Source organism: Salvelinus alpinus, chromosome 5 (genome assembly GCF_045679555.1).
Source record: "Salvelinus alpinus chromosome 5, SLU_Salpinus.1, whole genome shotgun sequence".
NCBI classification, from domain to species: domain Eukaryota; kingdom Metazoa; phylum Chordata; class Actinopteri; order Salmoniformes; family Salmonidae; genus Salvelinus; species Salvelinus alpinus.
The window spans coordinates 14,644,462-14,666,056 of NC_092090.1; the positions used below are offsets into that span (position 1 = coordinate 14,644,462).

A 21,595-nucleotide genomic window follows, 5' to 3' on the forward strand; every position below is an offset into this window, starting at 1 on the left:
AACTGACTGAAAAGTCAATCTTCTAGATCCCCTTTGCCATTTATAAATCATACGTTGCTATTTATAAGTCCATGGTACCGCATCGGGACAAGTAAACCAAAAGATCTTTGTATTTTCCTCGGATTCCAAGCCGATGTCGAGACTTGCCAGTGACCTCGACCGTGACTCGTCAGTGTAGCCTGGTGATGGTCGCTCGCGAACGGCTCTTTTTGAACGGATCTTTTAGGTGAAGGAATCGAGTCGTTCATTTAGCTCTCCAATTTACATACTGTTAGGCTACTACTGCTTTTTTGGCAATTATCTGCAGTAAATTATGAAAACAGTCAGTGAAGATGTTGAATCCTGGCTGCAGAAACAATAAGTAGTAAAGAAAAGATAAATAAAACAGATTGAAGGTTATAAAAGCTAATGTCATGGTATTATTCAGAATATTGATATAGGCCTACCTGATTTGATTAAAGTGTCCACAAGTAGTCAACTGCTGCTTTCTGTGTAGCAAAGCCCATGTTAAACACCGGCTTCATTCTTCAATCACACCTGTAGGTCTTTTCATGTCTTTTAATGGGCGCCTGACTTTGTATAAAAGTGGGCGTGCACAAACTGGTGGGGGGGTCTGGGAGTCCTCCCCCTAACATGTTTTTATATGTTATTTAAAACCCATTTCCCTGCAATTCTATATTGTTTCTCAACAGGGAATCCATGTTTACATAAAAAAAAATTGGGGGGGTTTGTCACAATAAAACTGAATTGAAAGAGTAGACTACTTGTGCTGCCATCCTGTTAGAAGGTAACAGATTATTTTAATACAATGGTTAAAATGGATTTTCATTGTGTTCCATGGTGTTATTTGCCCCCTAGTGGAGCTTTCTGGTACTTAGACTGTACGCAAACAGGAAGTAGAGAATTCGTTCTGCACGCATAGAAGCAGCTAAAAACAACGCTACGGTGCAGGTCTTTCAGTGTAGTTATTTCTTGTCACGCTTCAGCCTCGGAAAATATTTGTTTGTAAGTTCGATTCAAGCATTTAGCTAATGGTGATAATTTTGTTATTGATAGAGTTGCTTACATATCAATGTTGGTTGGTTGCATTTACTCACACAAATTGCAATGTCTTTCATGTATGCCGTTAGCTGTATTACTTTGTTCGTGCGTCATGCAAACGAATTGTAAAATATACAATACTGTAGTTTTGTTACTGTTTCTAGTGTAATATGCTTTGTTATTCTACATAGATGGTTGTACATTATTAGAGTAATGAAAGGAGTTAGTCAATTACCATATGAGTAACAATTAGCTATATGGTTTGGCATCATGCCAGATGCATGGTACCTTAGCACGTGCTTTGTATTCATGCAACTTCAAATGTATAATGTACAGCTACAGTATGTCGGTGTGAATTGAATACTAAAGTATATTCTTTTCTGTATTTTGCAGTTTTACAACAAACGTTTTCAATATATTCATTCAAGAAAAGTCACGCCTTGGGAGTTTTATTGAAGACTTAGTTGTTAGCTATCTGTCTAGTTTTGCATGGGAACGCAACTCAAGGGCAGAATACTACTCTTTTCTAACAAGATTACTAATCTACCGCCTTCCCTCAAAATCCTACCCACAGTGATTGATTGACAGGTCTGAAACTCTACGAACTGACTCAAACACCCCTGCCCTCCCCTGACAATCCCACCCACAGTGATTGATTGACAGGCCAATCAAGGGGTAGGGGTGTCAAACTCATTCCATGGAGGGCCTAGTGTCTGCAGGTTTTTGCTTTCAATTAAGACCTAGACAACCAGGTGTGAGGAGTTCCTAACTAATTAGTGACCTTTATTCATCAATGAAGCTCAAGGGAAGAGCAAAAACCCGCAGACACTCGGCCCTCCGTGGAACGAGTTTGACATACGTGTTAAAGGGATAGTTCACCCAAAATACAAAATGACATTTGTTTCCTTACCCTAAAAGTGTGCAAAGCAGCAGAGCCAATCAAATAAATTATTTGAAGAACAAACCTCATTGTGGAAATTCATGTTGCAGTAAAACTGTAAATATGACTAACCTCAAAACCTGTTTACTGTTAAAATCATTCCCGCGGGCCACCCCCCTTTTCTAGGCCCACGGACCAATTTCACATAAGAAACGTATTGAATAATAGAATACACAAGGCACAATATCGAAATGCTGTCCGCTAGACTAACTATATAAAACTTGTAGTAAGCATGTAAACATTTGCCTCCGCCCTAAGGCAAAATCCACCCTAGACAAAATCCAAAACAACTAGCATGCTGAATTCATCCATTTTAAGAAATGCTAAAGTCATGCGTCTCTGCTTAATACAACAACAAATTTTACCAATGCGGGAGGTAAAGTCATTAACGTATTCAATAATTTAGCTGTGTATTTCAGATGGAATATAGACAGAATGTACCAGAGGAAACCAAAATAGAGCTTGTTCTGCAAAACAACAATCCCTGGGGGGTATGCCCCCCCCCCAGACCGGAACTCCCTGGGGGGTATGCCTCCCCCCCCCCCCAGACCGGAACTCCCTGGCTGGCTACTTTCTTCATGTACTTGCAGAAAACACTGCTGATATACATTCTAATAAGTAAAACTGTATGCCTACGCCTCCCTTCTAATATAGAAACGCAAGGCATAAAGCGGACATGACATCACGTCAAAATAAATCACTTATTGTTCCGTGAATTGCATTTATACGTCAAAGAGTTGCCTTTTGAACAAGAAATGTAAACAAATGAGTCCACTTGACATCTCCACTCTGACCAAGTCTGTTGTGGAGAAGTCTCTCAGTGAATGGTGAAAGCTTTGAGTTGGTCCCAGAGTGATTAGGCAGGGTTAAAGTAGGGACAGAGATGAAAGGAGACCCATGTTTAATGCATTATGCTCCAAGGGGCCTTCGCTAAATAACTTTTCCATGGATACCAGTGAGCATCGGGTAGAAACTCTCCCTAAACCTTATAGCTGAGCCCTCGGGTCCCTCTGGCTGTGACGACCTAATTAATGGAGTGATATATTCACCCCTTTATAAGATACAAAGTTGCAGTTGAGGTGTGAGAGAGTGCGAGTCTCTCATCTATAGGAAATGGGTGAGAGAGAATAAGTAAGCTCCCTCCAGCTTCATACAGTACCCCAAATGGATTCTGCTCAGCTCCTGACTGACCCATTTTCCGCCCCAGCGAAATGCAGCCCTCCATACCTGTGGTGCAGAACACTGTTGGGTAAAGGTAGCAGCATTTACTGCCCAGCTGGACCTAATAACAGGGTGCAGTTCAGCCATGCAACAAATCTAGAGTGACGCAGCAACGAATAAATCTGCAGGGGATTGACTTTTTCCATATACAAACTGCTGTCAGTAAATTCCTATGACTGTTCCTGAGACGATTGTTTCCGGTCAGTGGCTTATTTTTCTCATTCAAAAGAAGTTAAAAGGTTTCACATTTTAATGTTGGTCATTTGCATAATTACAGTTGTCAGCAGGTAGTGAGAGCACACCACATGTTTATCACTTCAGGCACATGTATTAATATGTAATATAAAGCGCTGAGCTTTTTTGCCTCATTCATCAATTAATATCAAATGCAAATTGATGGAGTACAGAGTCCAAAAAAGTTGTGACTTCACTTTCAAGATTAATGACATAATAGCTCCCTGAACTGCTACCCTCAACACAGTCCCCTCCCGCCCCTGCTCTGTCTGGCTCTAACACAGTCCCCTCCCGCCCCTGCTCTGTCTGGCTCTAACACAGTCCCCTCCCGCCCCTGCTCTGTCTGGCTCTAACAGTCCCCTCCCGCCCCTGCTCTGTCTGGCTCTAACACAGTCCCCTCCCGCCCCTGCTCTGTCTGGCTCTAACACAGTCCCCTCCCGCCCCTGCTCTGTCTGGCTCTAACACAGTCCCCTCCCGCCCCTGCTCTGTCTGGCTCTAACACAGTCCCCTCCCGCCCCTGCTCTGTCTGGCTCTAACACAGTCCCCTCCCGCCCCTGCTCTGTCTGGCTCTAACACAGTCCCCTCCCGCCCCTGCTCTGTCTGGCTCTAACAGTCCCCTCCCGCCCCTGCTCTGTCTGGCTCTAACACAGTCCCCTCCCGCCCCTGCTCTGTCTGGCTCTAACACAGTCCCCTCCCGCCCCTGCTCTGTCTGGCTCTAACACAGTCCCCTCCCGCCCCTGCTCTGTCTGGCTCTAACAGTCCCCTCCCGCCCCTGCTCTGTCTGGCTCTAACACAGTCCCCTCCCGCCCCTGCTCTGTCTGGCTCTAACACAGTCCCCTCCCGCCCCTGCTCTGTCTGGCTCTAACACAGTCCCCTCCCGCCCCTGCTCTGTCTGGCTCTAACACAGTCCCCTCCCGCCCCTGCTCTGTCTGGCTCTAACACAGTCCCCTCCCGCCCCTGCTCTGTCTGGCTCTAACACAGTCCCCTCCCGCCCCTGCTCTGTCTGGCTCTAACACAGTCCCCTCCCGCCCCTGCTCTGTCTGGCTCTAACACAGTCCCCTCCCGCCCCTGCTCTGTCTGGCTCTAACACAGTCCCCTCCCGCCCCTGCTCTGTCTGGCTCTAACACAGTCCCCTCCCGCCCCTGCTCTGTCTGGCTCTAACACAGTCCCCTCCCGCCCCTGCTCTGTCTGGCTCTAACACAGTCCCCTCCCGCCCCTGCTCTGTCTGGCTCTAACACAGTCCCCTCCCGCCCCTGCTCTGTCTGGCTCTAACACAGTCCCCTCCCGCCCCTGCTCTGTCTGGCTCTAACACAGTCCCCTCCCGCCCCTGCTCTTTCTGGCTCTAACACAGTCCCCTCCCGCCCCTGCTCTGTCTGGCTCTAACACAGTCCCCTCCCGCCCCTGCTCTGTTTGGCTCTAACACAGTCCCCCCCCCCCGCCACTGCTCTGTCTGGCTGTAACACAGTTCCCCTCCGCCACTGCTCTGTCTGGCTGTAACACAGTCCCCCCCCACTGCTCTGTCTGGCTGTAACAGTCCCCCCCCCTGCTCTGTCTGGCTGTAACACAATCAGTCTTGTTACTGTAGTGTTAAAGCTGCAACATGTAACTTTTTGGTCGACCCGACCAAATTCACAGAGTTGAGTTAAAGATCTGTCATTCTCATTCAAAGCAAGTTTAACAAGCGGTAAGTTCAAGTTTCTCCATTTTTTACTTTTGGTTTTGTACACCAGCTTCAAACAGCTGAAAATACAATATTTTTTGTTATTGAAAATATATTTCAAAGCGGATTAGATGGTACAATGATTCTCTACACATTGCTTATTTAGTCAGTGAATTCTGCATAGTGCATCACCTTTAAAGCAGGCCTTGTTGCTGTGTTCCAGGCTGCGTCACATCCGGCCGTGATTGGGAGTCCCATAGGGCGGCGCACAATTGGCCCAGCGTGGTCCGGGTTTGGACGGGTAGGCCGTCATTGTAAATAAGTATTTGTTAACTGACTTGCCTGGTTAAATAAGAGGTTCAATGAAATAAATAAGTACAGACAGGCTACATCTCTGCTGCATTTCCACCAGCACTACCACCACCTACCTTCTGCATTAGGATGCCAGTAAGACCCTACATGTTGACGAGGGGCTGTCAAAAGATAATAAATATCTATTAGACAACTCCCCTCAAGTATACAAGGCCACTTCACCAAATAGCATTGAAGGGTCCAGCATGATGATAATGTGGTTTGGAGCCAAAGCTTTCTGAAATGGGCTATTGATTTCTGGGGGCTTTCATTTTAACAAGAGGTGCCTATCAGTAATGACTTTAGTTAAGGCCGGACTCTCATTACAGCAGGCTAGCTGGCCCCGTTGTCATTACAGCAGGCTAGCTGGCCCCGTTGTCATTACAGCAGGCTAGCTGGCCCCGTTGTCATTACAGCAGGCTAGCTGGCCCCGTTGTCATTACAGCAGGCTAGCTGGCCCCGTTGTCATTACAGCAGGCTAGCTGGCCCCGTTGTCATTACAGCAGGCTAGCTGGCCCCGTTGTCATTACAGCAGGCTAGCTGGCCCCGTTGTCATTACAGCAGGCTAGCTGGCCCCGTTGTCATTACAGCAGGCTAGCTGGCCCCGTTGTCAATACAGCAGGCTAGCTGGCCCCATTGTCATTACAGCAGGCTAGCTGGCCCCGTTGTCATTACAGCAGGCTAGCTGGCCCCGTTGTCATTACAGCAGGCTAGCTGGCCCCGTTGTCATTACAGCAGGCTAGCTGGCCCCGTTGTCATTACAGCAGGCTAGCTGGCCCCGTTGTCATTACAGCAGGCTAGCTGGCCCCGTTGTCATTACAGCAGGCTAGCTGGCCCCGTTGTCATTACAGCAGGCTAGCTGGCCCCGTTGTCATTACAGCAGGCTAGCTGGCCCCGTTGTCATTACAGCAGGCTAGCTGGCCCCGTTGTCATTACAGCAGGCTAGCTGGCCCCGTTGTCATTACAGCAGGCTAGCTGGCCCCGTTGTCATTACAGCAGGCTAGCTGGCCCCGTTGTCATTACAGCAGGCTAGCTGGCCCCGTTGTCATTACAGCAGGCTGGCTGGCCCCGTTCTCATTACAGCAGGCTGGCTGGCCCCGTTCTCATTACAGCAGGCTGGCTGGCCCCGTTCTCATTACAGCAGGCTGGCTGGCCCCGTTCTCATTACAGCAGGCTGGCTGGCCCCGTTCTCATTATAGCAGGCTGGCTGGCCCCGTTCTCATTATAGAAGGCTAGCTGGCCCCATTCTCATTATAGAAGGCTAGCTGGCCCCATTCTCATTATAGAAGGCTAGCTGGCCCCATTCTCATTATAGAAGGCTAGCTGGCCCCATTCTCATTATAGAAGGCTAGCTGGCCCCGTTCTCATTATAGAAGGCTAGCTGGCCCCGTTCTCATTATAGAAGGCTAGCTGGCCCAGTTCTCATTATAGAAGGCTAGCTGGCCCAGTTCTCATTATAGAAGGCTAGCTGGCCCAGTTCTCATTATAGAAGGCTAGCTGGCCCCATTCTCATTATAGAAGGCTAGCTGGCCCCATTCTCATTATAGAAGGCTAGCTGGCCCAGTTCTCATTATAGAAGGCTAGCTGGCCCAGTTCTCATTCTCTCATTATAGAAGGCTAGCTGGCCCTGTTCTCATTCTCTCATTATAGAAGGCTAGCTGGCCCTGTTCTCATTCTCTCATTATAGAAGGCTAGCTGGCCCAGTTCTCATTCTCTTAAAGCTAGCATTATTCGTTGTCGATTCCAACGCTAACAAGGCCTCCAAGCTAGAGTTCCAATGCCTTCTTAATTGGCTTTACAAACAAATCAGTAAGATTATGTTTGCAGTAGAAGAAAAAAAAGCCTAATTGCATTTAGGTGGAGGGGCAGGTGGTGCAGGTCTGACATGCCGTTGGTAAATGGGATCTGTCTTGGTAATCAAGCCTGAAATCACATCAGCACAGAATAAGTCAACATTTTTATTTAGCCATCACACACACTTCACTGGATTCTCCTGATTTCCTAAAGGATCTGGAATTTCCCTAAGAAAAGCAGGTTGTTATCAAGCCATGTCTGATTGAGTTAAAACAATGTGGAAGGGCAAAATATAATCTCTGTTTATACCTGATTCATCTCAATGGCGCTTGATCATGATTTTCTGTACTAGTCAAATCCACCTTCTATTTAATTCATATTACAGGGTACTACAATGGTACAACATCCATAGAGAACTAAATAGTACTTGTTAGGCAGCAACATGGCAGCTACCATGCAATGACCAGAAATACCATGTAGAATAATAGGACTCATAGCATGACGCCTGCCTGCAATATGGATTTACGGTCAGAATTTGACTAAGCCAAGAAAGTGGAAGTGGCATATGATGAAATTAACCCCTAGAGAGAGAGAGAGAGAGAGAGAGAGAGAGAGAGAGAGAGAGAGAGAGAGAGAGAGAGAGAGAGAGAGAGAGAGACAGGAGAGTGAGAGGCATCAGAGAGGAGAGAAATAACAAGGAGAGAAATGGAAGGAACATGACGAGAAATGTTCTCTCCTTCCACACTTGGCAGTATCGCTGGGACTTCCAGTAAGGAGAGAGCGAGAGAACGAGAGACAGCACAAGAACGAGAGCGAGAGAGATACAGAGGAGACATACTCCTAGATGAAATGGGAAAAAAAAAGAAAAAAAAATACCCTGCTCGCGCCATTGTGCTGTAGTCACGGCAGAACAAAAACCCAAGGCCATCCTTGGGGAGAATTTCTTGTTTAAACAGAGAAGATAAATGAAAGTGGACTGGCAGAGCAGTAAGGACAGGGACGAACATAGAGGTAGGGAGACGCTTGGTTACACTCGGCTCAGTAAGTGGAGCACTGAGGACAAAGGCAGACAATGTGTGTGAGTTTCTGAGATACTGTGCTCTTTTCAAGTCGTGTGTTATAGCCGACATATTCACACCTACCCACACACCAACACGAAGCATACTTCACAACCCACAAGATTGTCAAATAGAACACACAAATCAAAATCAAATGTTATTGGTCACATACACATATTTAGCAGATGTTATTTGTCACATCCACGTATTTATCAGATGTTATTGCGGGTGTAGTGAAAGGCTTGTGTTCCTAGGTACAGCAGTGCATTAATATCTAACAATTCACAAAAATACACACAGATCTAAAAGTAAAAGAACGGAATAAAGAAATATATAAATATTAGGACGAGCCATGTCAGAATGTGTGCGAGACACACACACACACAAACTCAGCAAAAAAAGAAACGTCCCATTTTCAGAACCCTGTCTTTCAAAGATAATTCGTAAAAATAACTTCACAGATCTTCATGTGACAGTATTCACCTAGGGGTCATGATATGGGGCTGTACAAATGTTTGATGTATTAGAATAATTGATTATATAAGACCCCTTACATTTATATGGTCCTAGACTACAGATTAACTAAATATATATTCATTATAGTTGTAGAATTGTTCCACAGTTGTTTGCTCTTTCTCTCTCTTATAATGTGTGACTGAGACAGAACTCTGCAGGGGAGTGTGGGAGATAAGAGACGACTCAGACATTCCACAGTAAATCTACTTTGGGGAGGGGACATTTATTGCCTAGCTTTTAGATAAACACTGAACCTCTGTTTGTATGGCTGTGGATGCAGGGTTTTGGTCTCAGGAGTAAAAAAGGTAATGACGTAGTCAGTGACATCACTAAGGCGGGACTTCGGTTTAATAAAAGAACTTGAGACCTTGTGTTTGATGCAGAACTTACTCAGCAACATTCGTGCTATGTTGCTGTTTGTCAACTTCTGTCTGCAATTGCATTAATAAAGGTTTTTGAATGACTTAATTAAAGATAGTCAAAATGCTAATTTCACCAATGAGCCAATGATGATTGACAAGGAGGAAAGGCACAAACCTAACAATTGTAAAGGGTATAAACACTGTTATCCATGCTTGTTCAATCAACCATAAACAATTAACGAACATACACCTGTGGAACGGTCGTTAAGACACTAACAGCTTACAGACGGTAGGCAATTAAGGTCACAGTTATGAAAACTTGGGACACGAAAGAGGCCTTTCTACTGACTCTGAAAAACACAAAGAAAGTTGCCCAAGGTCCCTGCTCATCTGCGTGAACGTGCCTTAGGCATGCAGCAAGGAAGCATGAGGACTGCAGATGTGGCCAGGGAAATAAATTGCAATGTCCGTACTGTGAGACGCCTATCGATTTGGAGGTGGAGGTCTGGGGCGGTGTGTCACAGCATCATCGGACTGAGCTTGCTGTCATTGCAGGCAATCTCAACGCTGTGCGTTACAGGGAAGACATCCTCCTCCCTCGTGTGGAACCCTTCCTGCAGGCTCATCCTGACAACCTCCAGCACGACAATGCCACCAGCTATACTGCTCGTTCTGTGTGTGATTTCCTGCAAGACAGGAATGTCAGTGTTCTGCCATGGCCAGTGAAGAGCCCGGATCTCAATCCCAATGAGCACGTCTGGGACCTGTTGGAATGGCGGGTGAGGTCTAGGGCCATTCCCTCCAGAAATGTCCGGGAACTTGCAGGTGCCTTGGTGCAAGAGTGGGGTAACGTCTCACAGCAAGAACTGGCAAATCTGGTGCAGTCCATGAGGAGGAGATGCACTGCAGTACTTAATGCAGCTGGTGGCCACACCAGATACTGACTGTTACTTTTGATTTTGACCCCCCCCCCTTTGTTCAGGGACACATTATTCCATTTCAGTTAGTCACATGTCTGTGGAACTTGTTCAGCTTGTCTCAGTTGTTGAATCTTATGTTCATACACATATTTATACATGCTAAGTTAGCTGAAAATAAACACAGTTGACAGTGAGGATGTTTCTTTTTTTGCTGAGTTTACATATACATACACACACACACTACCGTTCAAAAGTTTGGGGTCACTTAGAAATGTCCTTGTTTTTGAAAGAAAATAATTTTTTTTGTCCATTCAAATACCATCAAATTGATCAGAAATACAGTGTAGACATTGTGGCAAGTTAGCTAATCCAACTTGATCATTTTAAAAAGGCTAATTGATCATTAGAAAACCCTTTTGCAATTATGTTAGCACCACTGAAAACTGTTGTGTTGATTAAAGAAGCAATAAAATAAAAAAAAACTGGCCTTCTTTAGACTAGCTGAGAATCTGGAGCGTCAGCTTTTGTGGGTTCTATTGCAGGCTCAAAATAGCCAGACAAAGATCATTCTTCTTAAACTCTTCGGTCTATTCTTGTTCTGAGATATGAAGGCTATTCCATGTGAGAAATTGCCAAGAAACTGAAGATCTCGTACAACGCTGTGTACTACTCCCTTCACAGAACAGCACAAACTGGCTCTAACCAGAATAGAAAGAGCAGTGAGAGGCCCCGGTGCACAACTGAGCAAGAGGACAAGTACATTAGTGTCTAGTTTGAGAAACAGAAGCTGTTTCTCCAGTCTCTCGGTCCAAGCTTTGAGGCACCTGTACTGACGTCGCTTTCTGGATGATAGTAGGGTGAATAGGCCGTGGCTCGGGTGGTTGATGTCGATGATCTTTTTGGCCTTCCTGTGACATCGGGTGCTGTAGGTGTAGGTGTCAAACACTCACACAGAAAATAAGCGACATCCTCACCTCACAGATATCTGATCAGAGACTAAAACCACGGGTACCCACACATGGAGAGCATCACACTCCATTGTCTACCAATAGTCCACCATCTCCACGTTGTGAAACAGGAGACCCCGGCGTATCGGTACAAGCACAAAATGGTGCTCCATTAAGTTGCCACAATCAGGTCTCGTGATCTGCCCGATCAAAGCCCAGTTTCATTTGCTTAATGCAACTCAATTGATGGTGCATTATTCACAAGGGGCCAGAGGTGGATTTCTCAAGCCTGGTTTCCTGGAAAATTCTCCTACGGACTGTGCAGCTAAATGGCTCTTAAACTCGTACGGACACTGTCCTTTAAGACGGGTCCGTTCAGACTGCTTTGCACATAACCACTAAGTGCTGGCCCTGACGTGCCATGTATAAACTAGTGTGTGATAGAGCTTAAGTAGTTCCTTTCCTGGTGTTTATGGAGTTGCAGGGAGGGTTTATGGAGTTGGGGACAAAGGCAATGAATGTTGGGCTACTTTGCTTTTTTACATTTGACTATTCACAGAATGTTTCCAATCCTGGTCTTGGGGTGGGGCCATTCACAGGGCCCTATAAAATCCACATTGCGGAGAATGAGGACGGAATCACGGAATCCAGATATTAAAACGGAATTCAACAATATTCAAAAAAGTATTGAACTTGGTAGAAAACACATTCATTTGCCCAAGACAAATTATTGAACTTGGTAGAAAACACATTAATTTGCCCATCTTCTGTTAGATGGAAAGGCTTTCCCAAAAACCTTACCATTTAAAATGTCTACCACAAAGTAGCCTATGCCTACCTGGCAGAATGATATCATCAATCCAGTGGCCATTTGCTTTACAAACTCTCCAACCACAAGAGCGCTACACAAACATCACTAACCAAACAGTCTCTTGTTGGATCATACTACAACCCAAAATCAAAAAAAGATGACATTTTGTTATTTTTCTCAAGGTTTCTGAAATTCCCAAACGAAGAAAACTAAATTTGTGGAAAAACAAATAAGATTTTATAAGGCCATACATTCGTGATAGTATTGATCAATAAGTAGTAATTAAGGCGATTAAAGGATTGAGAGATTAGCTCTGATTTCCTGCGCGTCAGGTGAATCAAAATAACGGTTGTAATGTGGTTGGCTGCAATAAAATGCCTTTTCTCGTGGACAGTGTCACGGATCAATGTTGGCGCCTCAAGGGATTTGACTCACCTTCCACTCCACTGATGCACTTGACACGGTCGCGCACCTCCACGTTGTATGCCTCGAAGGACATGAAGACGCCGTCCGGGTGGTAGGGCTCGCGCTGCGCGTACACCTTGGAGTAGCTGTGCTGGAACTCGAAGCGCTCGTAACCGTCGTACTGCACCACCTTGCCGTAAACGTCAAAGTACTTCTCCAGCCAGCTGAAAGGGAAGTACACTTCAGCACCGTCCCGCCGAGCCTTTATCGTGACGTCATCGTTAATCAGGCAGTCGATCTCTTCGTACTTGATGCCGGCAGCTCCGCCTACTATGGGCGGCGGCTCCGGGGGCTGCGGAGGTTGCTGCTGGCTGCTAATGCTGGCGTCGCCCCCCTTGGCGCTGGGGGGTGGCGGCGGGGCCCGCGGGAGGAAGCGCAGGGCGGTGTCGCTGGAGCAGCGGTTCCACAGAAGCACGGTGAGGAGGGTGAAGAGGGCGCAGATGACGATCAGGGTCTTGTAGTTGACCCGGGCCGCCAGGCAACGCATGGTCACAGCACGCCTGCACACGGGGAAACAGAGACTTATTAATAGTATCCTTTGACAACATTAAGTATATAAGACATATACATATACAGTGCCTTCGGAAAGTATTCAGACCCCAGAACTTTTCCCACATTGTTAGGTTACTGCCTTATTCTAAAATGGATTAAATCGTCATCCCCCCCCCAAGTAGATACAGGCAGCCTTCCTACTTCATTTGCCGCAGAGGAAGGAGTTTAATGGCTGTGATAGGAGAAAACTGAGGATGGATCAACAAAAAGAGAAAGGAGGAAGTCGGTAGAGAATACTCTGTTTTCCAGAGTTCGTGAAGATAACCAAAAATTCTACGATGTTCAGATGAGACTGAATAAGGTGACGATTAATTATTGACTGCTATTGATGTAAAAGATTACCAGGTCTTTAAGAGTTTATTCGGAAGATAACAGCTCTATAAAACATTCTTTCGTGGTGCCCCGACTTCCTAGTTAATTACATTTACATGATTAGTTTAATCAGGTAATATTAATTACAGAGAAATGATTTTATAGAATAGAATCACTTAATCTGTCATAGCAAAGACACGACAGGTACTTCTACAAAGTATTAACTCAGGGGTGTGAATACTTATGTAAATGAGATATTTCTGTATTAAATGTAATAGCCCCCAAAAACATGTATTGTGTTTAGATGGGTAAGAACATTTTGAAATTCAGACTAACATATGGAATAAATCAAAGAGAATGAATACTTTTTTGGAAAAGTGTTTTTTCCCCCTCAGATTTAAATAAACAATTCCAGGTGAAAGGTCACAGCTTTCTAGAGGGGGAAACACACACACACACTAATAAAATAGTGTTAAACGGCTGTCAACTCAACTGGTTGTAAATACCTGCATTTAACTTCTGCTATACGTTAGGAGATAAATGTTGCGTTCATTTCACCGGTCACATTATTATGAAGCTTACGGTAGTCCCCAGTCACGTGGCATTTGTTTACAAGCATACGACGATGACGACAGACCGGAGCCTTGCGAGTTGCTTTACTGTTGTGCAGCACCTGGTAATCTAATTACAGATTGGAATTCAGAGCTAAATGTTTGCCGGCTAGATATCCTATAACTACTAAGTTGTCTAAAATGTGCTAAATGTTCTGCAGTTAAATATGTAGCAAAAAAATAATCACGCATTCACTTGGTAACAGCAGAGAATCCCCTCCTGGAGCAAGAGGCTCACTGGCTAATATTTGTTTTGTGCAGCAAACTGAAGCATTTTTGAGTTACTTGTATAGTTCAGTAAGAAACTGTACAAAAATATTCACAACGCGATCATTAGCATTTATTAGCATTCTCTATGGGATTTGACATGTACTTGTTAGCATTGTTCATCCTCAGATTGCAGAGTATTAGTGGGGTTTGAAAACCCTTGTGATCAGTGCCAATATTACTGAATATCCCCGTATGACACAAGGTCGGTATGACTATCTGGATACCACACAAGCCAAGAAAGCATTGGCGTCAATATGGTCCAGCATCCCTGTGGAACGCTTTCAACACCTTGTAGCTTGTAGAGTCCGTGCCCTGATGAATTGAGGCTGTTCTGAGGGAATGTGAGCGGGGGGGACACACAGAATATTATGGTGTTCTTAATATTTTGTATACTCCGTGTACTTCTGCTGTACCACTACTACGGTCACCATGTGTGTGGCTCTCAACATCTTCAACAAAAACACATGCAACGTGTTATCTGGGAGCTTCATTGATACAAACAAGAGAGGTGTTGGTATGTGGGGAAAAACAGCACAGATAGTCACACTCCAACACTAGCCTACTGCTCTACACCGACAGGTCTGGGCTCCACAGCTCACGGTTCTAGACAGAGCCGACAGGTCTGGGATCCACAGCTCCCGGTTCTAGACAGAGCCGACAGGCTTGGGCTCCACAGCTCCCGGTTCTAGACAGACCCGACAGGCTAAGGGCTGAACAGCTCCCGGTTCTAGACAGAGCCGACAGGCTTGGGCTCCACAGCTCCCGGTTCTACACAGAGCCGACAGGCTTGGGCTCCACAGCTCCCGGTTCTACACAGATCCGACAGGCTAAGGGCTCAACAGCTCCCGGTTCTACACAGATCCGACAGGCTAAGGGCTCAACAGCTCACGGTTCTACACAGAGCCGACAGGCTTGGGCTCCACAGCTCCCGGTTCTAGACAGACCCGACAGGCTAAGGGCTGAACAGCTCCCGGTTCTAGACAGAGCCGACAGGCTTGGGCTCCACAGCTCCCGGTTCTACACAGAGCCGACAGGCTTGGGCTCCACAGCTCCCGGTTCTACACAGATCCGACAGGCTAAGGGCTCAACAGCTCCCGGTTCTACACAGATCCGACAGGCTAAGGGCTCAACAGCTCACGGTTCTACACAGAGCCGACAGGCTTGGGCTCCACAGCTCCCGGTTCTAGACAGAGCCGACAGGCTTGGGCTACACAGCTCACGGGTGATCAATTAAGGAATATTGATTACACAAAGTAGACTAAACCGCTTAAGAAGATGCAAGGTGATTGAGGAGCATCTGCAGATGAGTTGATGAGAATCAAATGCAGATTAACTTGAGGAAAGGAACCAGCATTATGGTAAATGTGATGACGAGCAGCATTGGCAATTAGTTTATTTGTGTACGCCTTTTGCAGCTGCTTCCGCTTGAGGGTTGGGAATGGAAAACATTCAACTACCACTTCAGAGGCTTGCATAAACCAATTCACATAGCACATCTGTCAGCATTGGCAGTTTTAAATGAGCACAGGGGTGGAGTGTGAACAAGGAGTAAATAGCTAGAATAGTGTTTTCCAAATAGTGGATCACAGACAGTCCCTCTTTGGTTGTGGCTAAACTCTTTTGTCTACGAGAACGGTATTAAGAACTTGAAACGCTTTGAGGTGAGGGTCAAAACTAGATAAAAAGGCTGGAGTAGACGTCTACCAGGCGAACGAGACGCGTCGATTCATTCACCCGATTAACAGTGCCAATCAGCGCGGGTCCGACTCACGTCGCCGGCCATGTTTCTGGCATTTCCATCGTCCTGAGAGAAATCAATAGGCAAACCCCCTCAATTACAGCTTACGGCGCTAGGAGTTGCAGATGCAGCAACGACAAAGACTCAGCCTTCCCACAATACAGGAGGCCAGAGAGAGGGTAGAAAATCATTACTTCCAAGAGCATCTCAATGCTTCAGCTTAATCCAGCCACAGCTAAAGGTCAGCACAATGAATGCGCATTAATTCCACAATGGGAGCAGTCTGCCCGAGCAACGCCGAGTCAAATTACAACGATAATGGTCTCTGGTCTCCAACAAAGTTATACACCAAGGACAAGCATGTAGCCAGACAAGGACTCCAGGAGTTAGGAAGTTCCAGTTCTCTCTAATAAGCGTGTCGAGTAAAGGCATGATATGATACGAGGCAGGATAGGCTACTATCTTAAGAACAGCCTTGAGTTCTGGGTGATTTAAAATGTCAGTCAAATGATCAATAATATAATAATGCTCTTAGGAAAAATGTTTATTTTATTTACAATCTGTAGACACTATGAGAATAGAAAGGTTCACAACGTTTGTGAAACATCACAGCTGAAAAATATATACCAAATAGAAACCAAAAGTGGATGGTGTTCAGAAATAGATGGGAGGGGTGGAGGGGAGCTGAAAGATGTATAAGCTGGAAGTAGAAGCCTGAGTGTTGTTGTCGATTCGTTTACTCCAATTAGGGGAGGGGTGGTAGGGTTAGGAGGGGGGTGGTAGGGTTAGGGTGGTAGGGTTAGGGTGGTAGGGTTAGGAGAGGTAGGGTTAGGAGAGGTAGGGTTAGGAGAGGGGTGGTAGGGTTAGGGTGGTAGGGTTAGGGGAGGTAGGGTTAGGAGAGGGGTGGTAGGGTTAGGGTGGTAGGGTTAGGAGAGGGGTGGTAGGGTTAGGGTGGTAGGGTTAGGGGAGGTAGGGTTAGGAGAGGGGTGGTAGGGTTAGGGGAGGTAGGGTTAGGAGAGGGGTGGTAGGGTTAGGGGTGGTAGGGTTAGGAGAGGGGTGGTAGGGTTAGGGTGGTAGGGTTAGGGGAGGTAGGGTTAGGAGAGGGGTGGTAGGGTTAGGGGAGGTAGGGTTAGGAGAGGGGTGGTAGGGTTAGGGGAGGTAGGGTTAGGAGAGGGGTGGTAGGGTTAGGGTGGTAGGGTTAGGAGAGGGGTGGTAGGGTTAGGGTGGTAGGGTTAGGGGAGGTAGGGTTAGGAGAGGGGTGGTAGGGTTAGGGGAGGTAGGGTTAGGAGAGGGGTGGTAGGGTTAGGGGTGGTAGGGTTAGGAGAGGGGTGGTAGGGTTAGGGTGGTAGGGTTAGGGGAGGTAGGGTTAGGAGAGGGGTGGTAGGGTTAGGGGAGGTAGGGTTAGGAGAGGGGTGGTACTATGCTATCCCATACTATGCTTATTTAGCTGTTCTTGGCAAAGGGAAACAGTCCATCATTACTTTAAGACATGAAGGTCAGTCAATGCGGAACATTAAGACCTTTGAAAGTTTCTTCAAGTGCAGTCGCAAAAACCATCTGGCCACAGGAAAGACCCAGAGTTACCTCTGCTGCAGAGGATAAATTCATTAGTTACCAGCTTCAGAAATTGCAGCCCAAATAAATGCTTCACAGAGTTCAACAGACATCTCAACATGACTGCGTGAATCAGGCCTTCATGGTCGAAATGCTGCAAAGAAACCACTACTAAAAGGACACCAATAAGAAGAGACTTTCTTGGGCCAAGAAAACAATATTTTTTCTTCCAAATTGCCATGTCTTCGTGAGATGTAGAGTAGGTAAACGGATGATCTCCGCATGTGTGGTTCCCACTGTGAAGCACAGAGGTGGTGGTGTGATGGTGTGGGGTGCTTTGCTGTGACACTGTCAGTGATTTATTTAGAATTCAAGGCACACTTAACCAGCATGGCTACCACAGCATTCTGCAGCGATACACCATCCCATTTGGTTTGTGCTTAGTGGGACTATCGTTTGTTTTTCAAAAGGACAATGATCCAAAACACACCTCCAGGCTGTGTAAGGGCTATTTGACCACGAATAAGATTGATGGAGTGCTGCACCAGATGACCTGGCCTGCAGAGTGAAGGAAAAGCAGCCAACAAGTGCTCAGCATGTGGGAAAGCATTCCAGGTGAAGCTGGTTGAGAGAATGCCAAGAGTGCGCAAAACTGTCGTCAAGGCAACGGGTGGCTATCTCAAATATATTTTGATTTGTTGAACACTCTTTTGGTTACGCCATGATTCCATATGTGTTATTTCATAGTTTTGATGTCTTCACTAGTATTTCTACAATGTAGAAAATAGTAAAAATAAAGAAAAACCCTTGAGTAGGTGTGTCCTAACTTTTGACTGGTGCTGAATACATTTAAACACAGCCTGGTGTTAGTAACCCAGCTCACAATATAAACCCTGGAGATCATGTGTTCGTGTTCTAACAATAGCTGCTGCAAATACATGAGCTGTATGGGGTGGGTTAGAAACACACTTTCCAATAATAGAGAGCACTTCCATTTGGAAAAGGGTCTACACATGGTTCTCTCCAAGTATCAACTGCTGGAGGGTAAAAGTGAACTCTGCACTTGCAGTTACCAACTTTAAGTGTCATGTCATGTGAAAAATCTGCTTTGGCAGACCTCTGCATATGTAAAATATTGCTGTATGAAAAGTATCATTGATATTTGGAGAAAAGTCAGCATAGTGGAGAGATGAATGATTGGGCTGCTGGGAGCTCTGACAATGATGAGAACTCTGGGAGGAAGCCTGGGGACTGCACAGTGAAAGATAAGCAGACTGTCTCCATCTTGTCAGGGCCTGACTATAAATAATTGGATCTTATTAGGTGGTGTGCTGCAGGCAGAGCTCAGTCAGTGGCATGGCTACTGGCTATACCACTAGGCTTCACTGAGACTTCACTGAGTCCAGCCAATCAGCCTGCCTAAACCAGGACAAGACCATAGTGACTAGACAAGTGGGCAAGGATAAATCTAGAACTTATTTCGCATGGCTTGTTATTCATTCATGTTCTCTCTCACCACCTTTCATGAATCCACATCTTGTGATTCATATGATCAGACTGTTAAAACGGATCTCCTCAAGGTTCTGGAAAAAGAGCCATTTCAATAAAAACCTGTAGCATCTTTCAATTCACTTGTGAATGTAACCTATTTATTATGTACAACTAAACTACAGCTCAGACAACACAATTAGGCTATATCTAGTGGACTAGACAGTAGCAGTGTTTTCATGGATCATTTCGGCCCAAATCCACTTAAGTGCATGAGATATGGATGGGCCTCTGTGTAATCCAAGGGCAATCAGCTTGACTACGGATGTGTTGCACAGATGTAATCCCTCTGGTAATATCCACGATTTGAACTACAGACTCAGAGGGAAAGTACTCCAAAACAACAGACGACAACCCGGATACGGAGTACAAGGCTGTTGAGGATAAAACCCCTCCATGCCTGACAGATTGTGGTAACAAAACAAAAAAAAGAGGGGGGGAGTGGAGCTTTTCAGCTTAAATGCGCCAATGTCCTGCTTCGGAGAATTGAAAGATACTTAAATCTGACACAGCGGCATGGGACCTGCGTTTAAAATGAGCGCATCAATCTGTAGCCAGCACACATGACCAAATGCCCTCTCAGTATGCTTTAAGAGTTCATCTGTCGCCACGGCGCTCTGGCCAGAGTTCACGCCCACTTCCCGTCCTGATCCTGGTGATGCATGGCCTTCCCAGGGGGCCAAGGGGGAGGGACGAGACACAGGAGGAAAGGAAGGACTCCATTGAAATGCTGCTAAGCATACTGCTGAGCTTAAAACAGCCTAGCCTTTAGCCTTGATAAATGTGTGTATGGGGGGGGGTGGGTTCTCCACTGTCTGAGCTTAAAACAGCCTATCCTTTAGCCTTGATAAGGGGGGGGGTTCTCAGTAATGTGAGAACATCCACTGCCCTTGGCCTCCACCCCAGCCTTGGCAACCTGGCCCCTGGGAGCATAGGGGCTACATTGTCTTTAGATGCTGTCCCGATAATGGCCATCAGGAGTGGGAGGAGGAAGGCTGGCCCTGGCACTAGGGACTGTGGAGTCTGAAAGAACTGCTTTCAGGTTTAGTGGCCTCTGCTCTGAGTGGATGGTTTGGCTCCGGTCACCTTATGGTTGTCAGAACTCTTCCAGTCAGAGTTTTTTATAACACTGACTGGGCATCAATGTTGAGACAAAATGAAGAGGGCAGCTGCTGCTGCTAGCATGCTGATGATGTAGGACTACATGTGGCGTTTTGTTGGCTTCCAAGGGGTTGGGACGACATGCCATATTGGGCCCAACCTGCCCAGCCAGGTGGGGTTAGACGACTACGGCGAGCTTGACAGAACGGTCATCAGATATACCGTCCAACTCTTCAGGCCATTGAAGTCCCAGGAATAGATCAGAGGCAGGTGCATGCCAGGCTTGCCAAGACCTGAAAATCATCTCAGTCAAAAAGATGGTTGAAATACAATGCATTGCTTCTAGGCAACATGAGCTATGGCAAAACTTACAAACAGTCCTTGAAGACCAACAGAGACATAATAGTATGTCTAACCTTGGACCCCTTCAACATGTTGATTGACCTCTGCTCCAACCGTCCAAGTCTAACCTTGGCTGGTTGGAGCAGAGGTCAATCGATATGTTGAAGGGGTTTACGTGTTGAGAAGTATCTTTGTGATCCGAGTTCCCGGGACTGTAAACACAGAAGCCATGAGGAGGGAGGTCTCCTCGCAGCTTCTCCGGTCATCTCTGACATCACTCATAGGCGAGCTCCGATGACAGGCGTTTGCTCATCGGGTGAATGCTGGCAGCAGCTGAGCTGCATTGTTAACGTGTCAGAAATCTCTGGATGCAATAACAGCTGCTTCACAACTACCCAGGATACACCGTGCTCAAGAGTATCTCATTCTGCCTTGGAACGTCAGACTGCCAACATACCAGCTGGCCAGTTAGTTTAATGTGCATGTATAAAAAGGGGGGGGATACTTTAACCCTTCACACAACAGCAAGAAAACAGAAAAGGGGGTGGTTGGATTGGCTACTTAGTTACAGTACGCCTGCTAAAGCCAATCTCCTACTACAAGTTGAGTTTATAATGAGCAAAACAAGTGGGCCTAACATTGTTTGTCAAATGTGAGCAGAGGGTTTGTGTTGTTTTACTGATAACATGGGGGGGGGGATGAGGAGGAAGCACATCCTGCAGTGTTTAGGTTTAAGTTTCCTGTCATTATCTCTCAATACAAAGGTGTAGCGTCATTTAGGCAAAAGCATTCATGTCCTACGACCTTTGCCTCCATATCAAAACCACCATCTGCAGTACACAAAGGGTGCTAGTGATGATTATTCAGCACTAACATTATTGGAACCCCATCTCACAAGCACCTAAAAGTATGTTTTCATTGGTATGCTTAGGCTATATCAAGTGTGTATGAATACCAAGAGGGGAAAAACAATATTCTCATGCCAGCAGACCTTTTCTTTTTAATGGCAGTCCTATGGAAGTTCTGGACTTTCTCTAGCTACCTGCTTATCTCCCAGCTGGTTCCAGAGCAGAATAAACCCTTCATGACATGCCAGCCCACTGTAGCAGCAGAGCCCGGGGATGGGCAGCCCACTGTAGCAGCAGAGCCCGGGGATGGGCAGCCCACTGTAGCAGCAGAGCCCGGGGATGGGCAGCCCACTGTAGCAGCAGAGCCCGGGGACGGGCAGCCCACTGTAGCAGCAGAGC

General features: G+C 46.2%; 1 protein-coding gene across 2 annotated transcripts in view; it reads right to left on the bottom strand.

The window, feature by feature from the left end:
* glceb (glucuronic acid epimerase b) overlaps positions 1–21,595 on the bottom strand; it is a 91,627-nt gene that overhangs the window by 26,518 nt on the left and 43,514 nt on the right. For both annotated transcript variants that reach the window (XM_071400718.1, XM_071400719.1), the window contains exon 3: positions 12,291–12,820. In XM_071400718.1, the coding sequence (XP_071256819.1) occupies positions 12,291–12,807 (517 nt within the window). In that variant the 5' untranslated portion in view covers positions 12,808–12,820. The remainder of the gene's footprint in view (positions 1–12,290; positions 12,821–21,595) is intronic.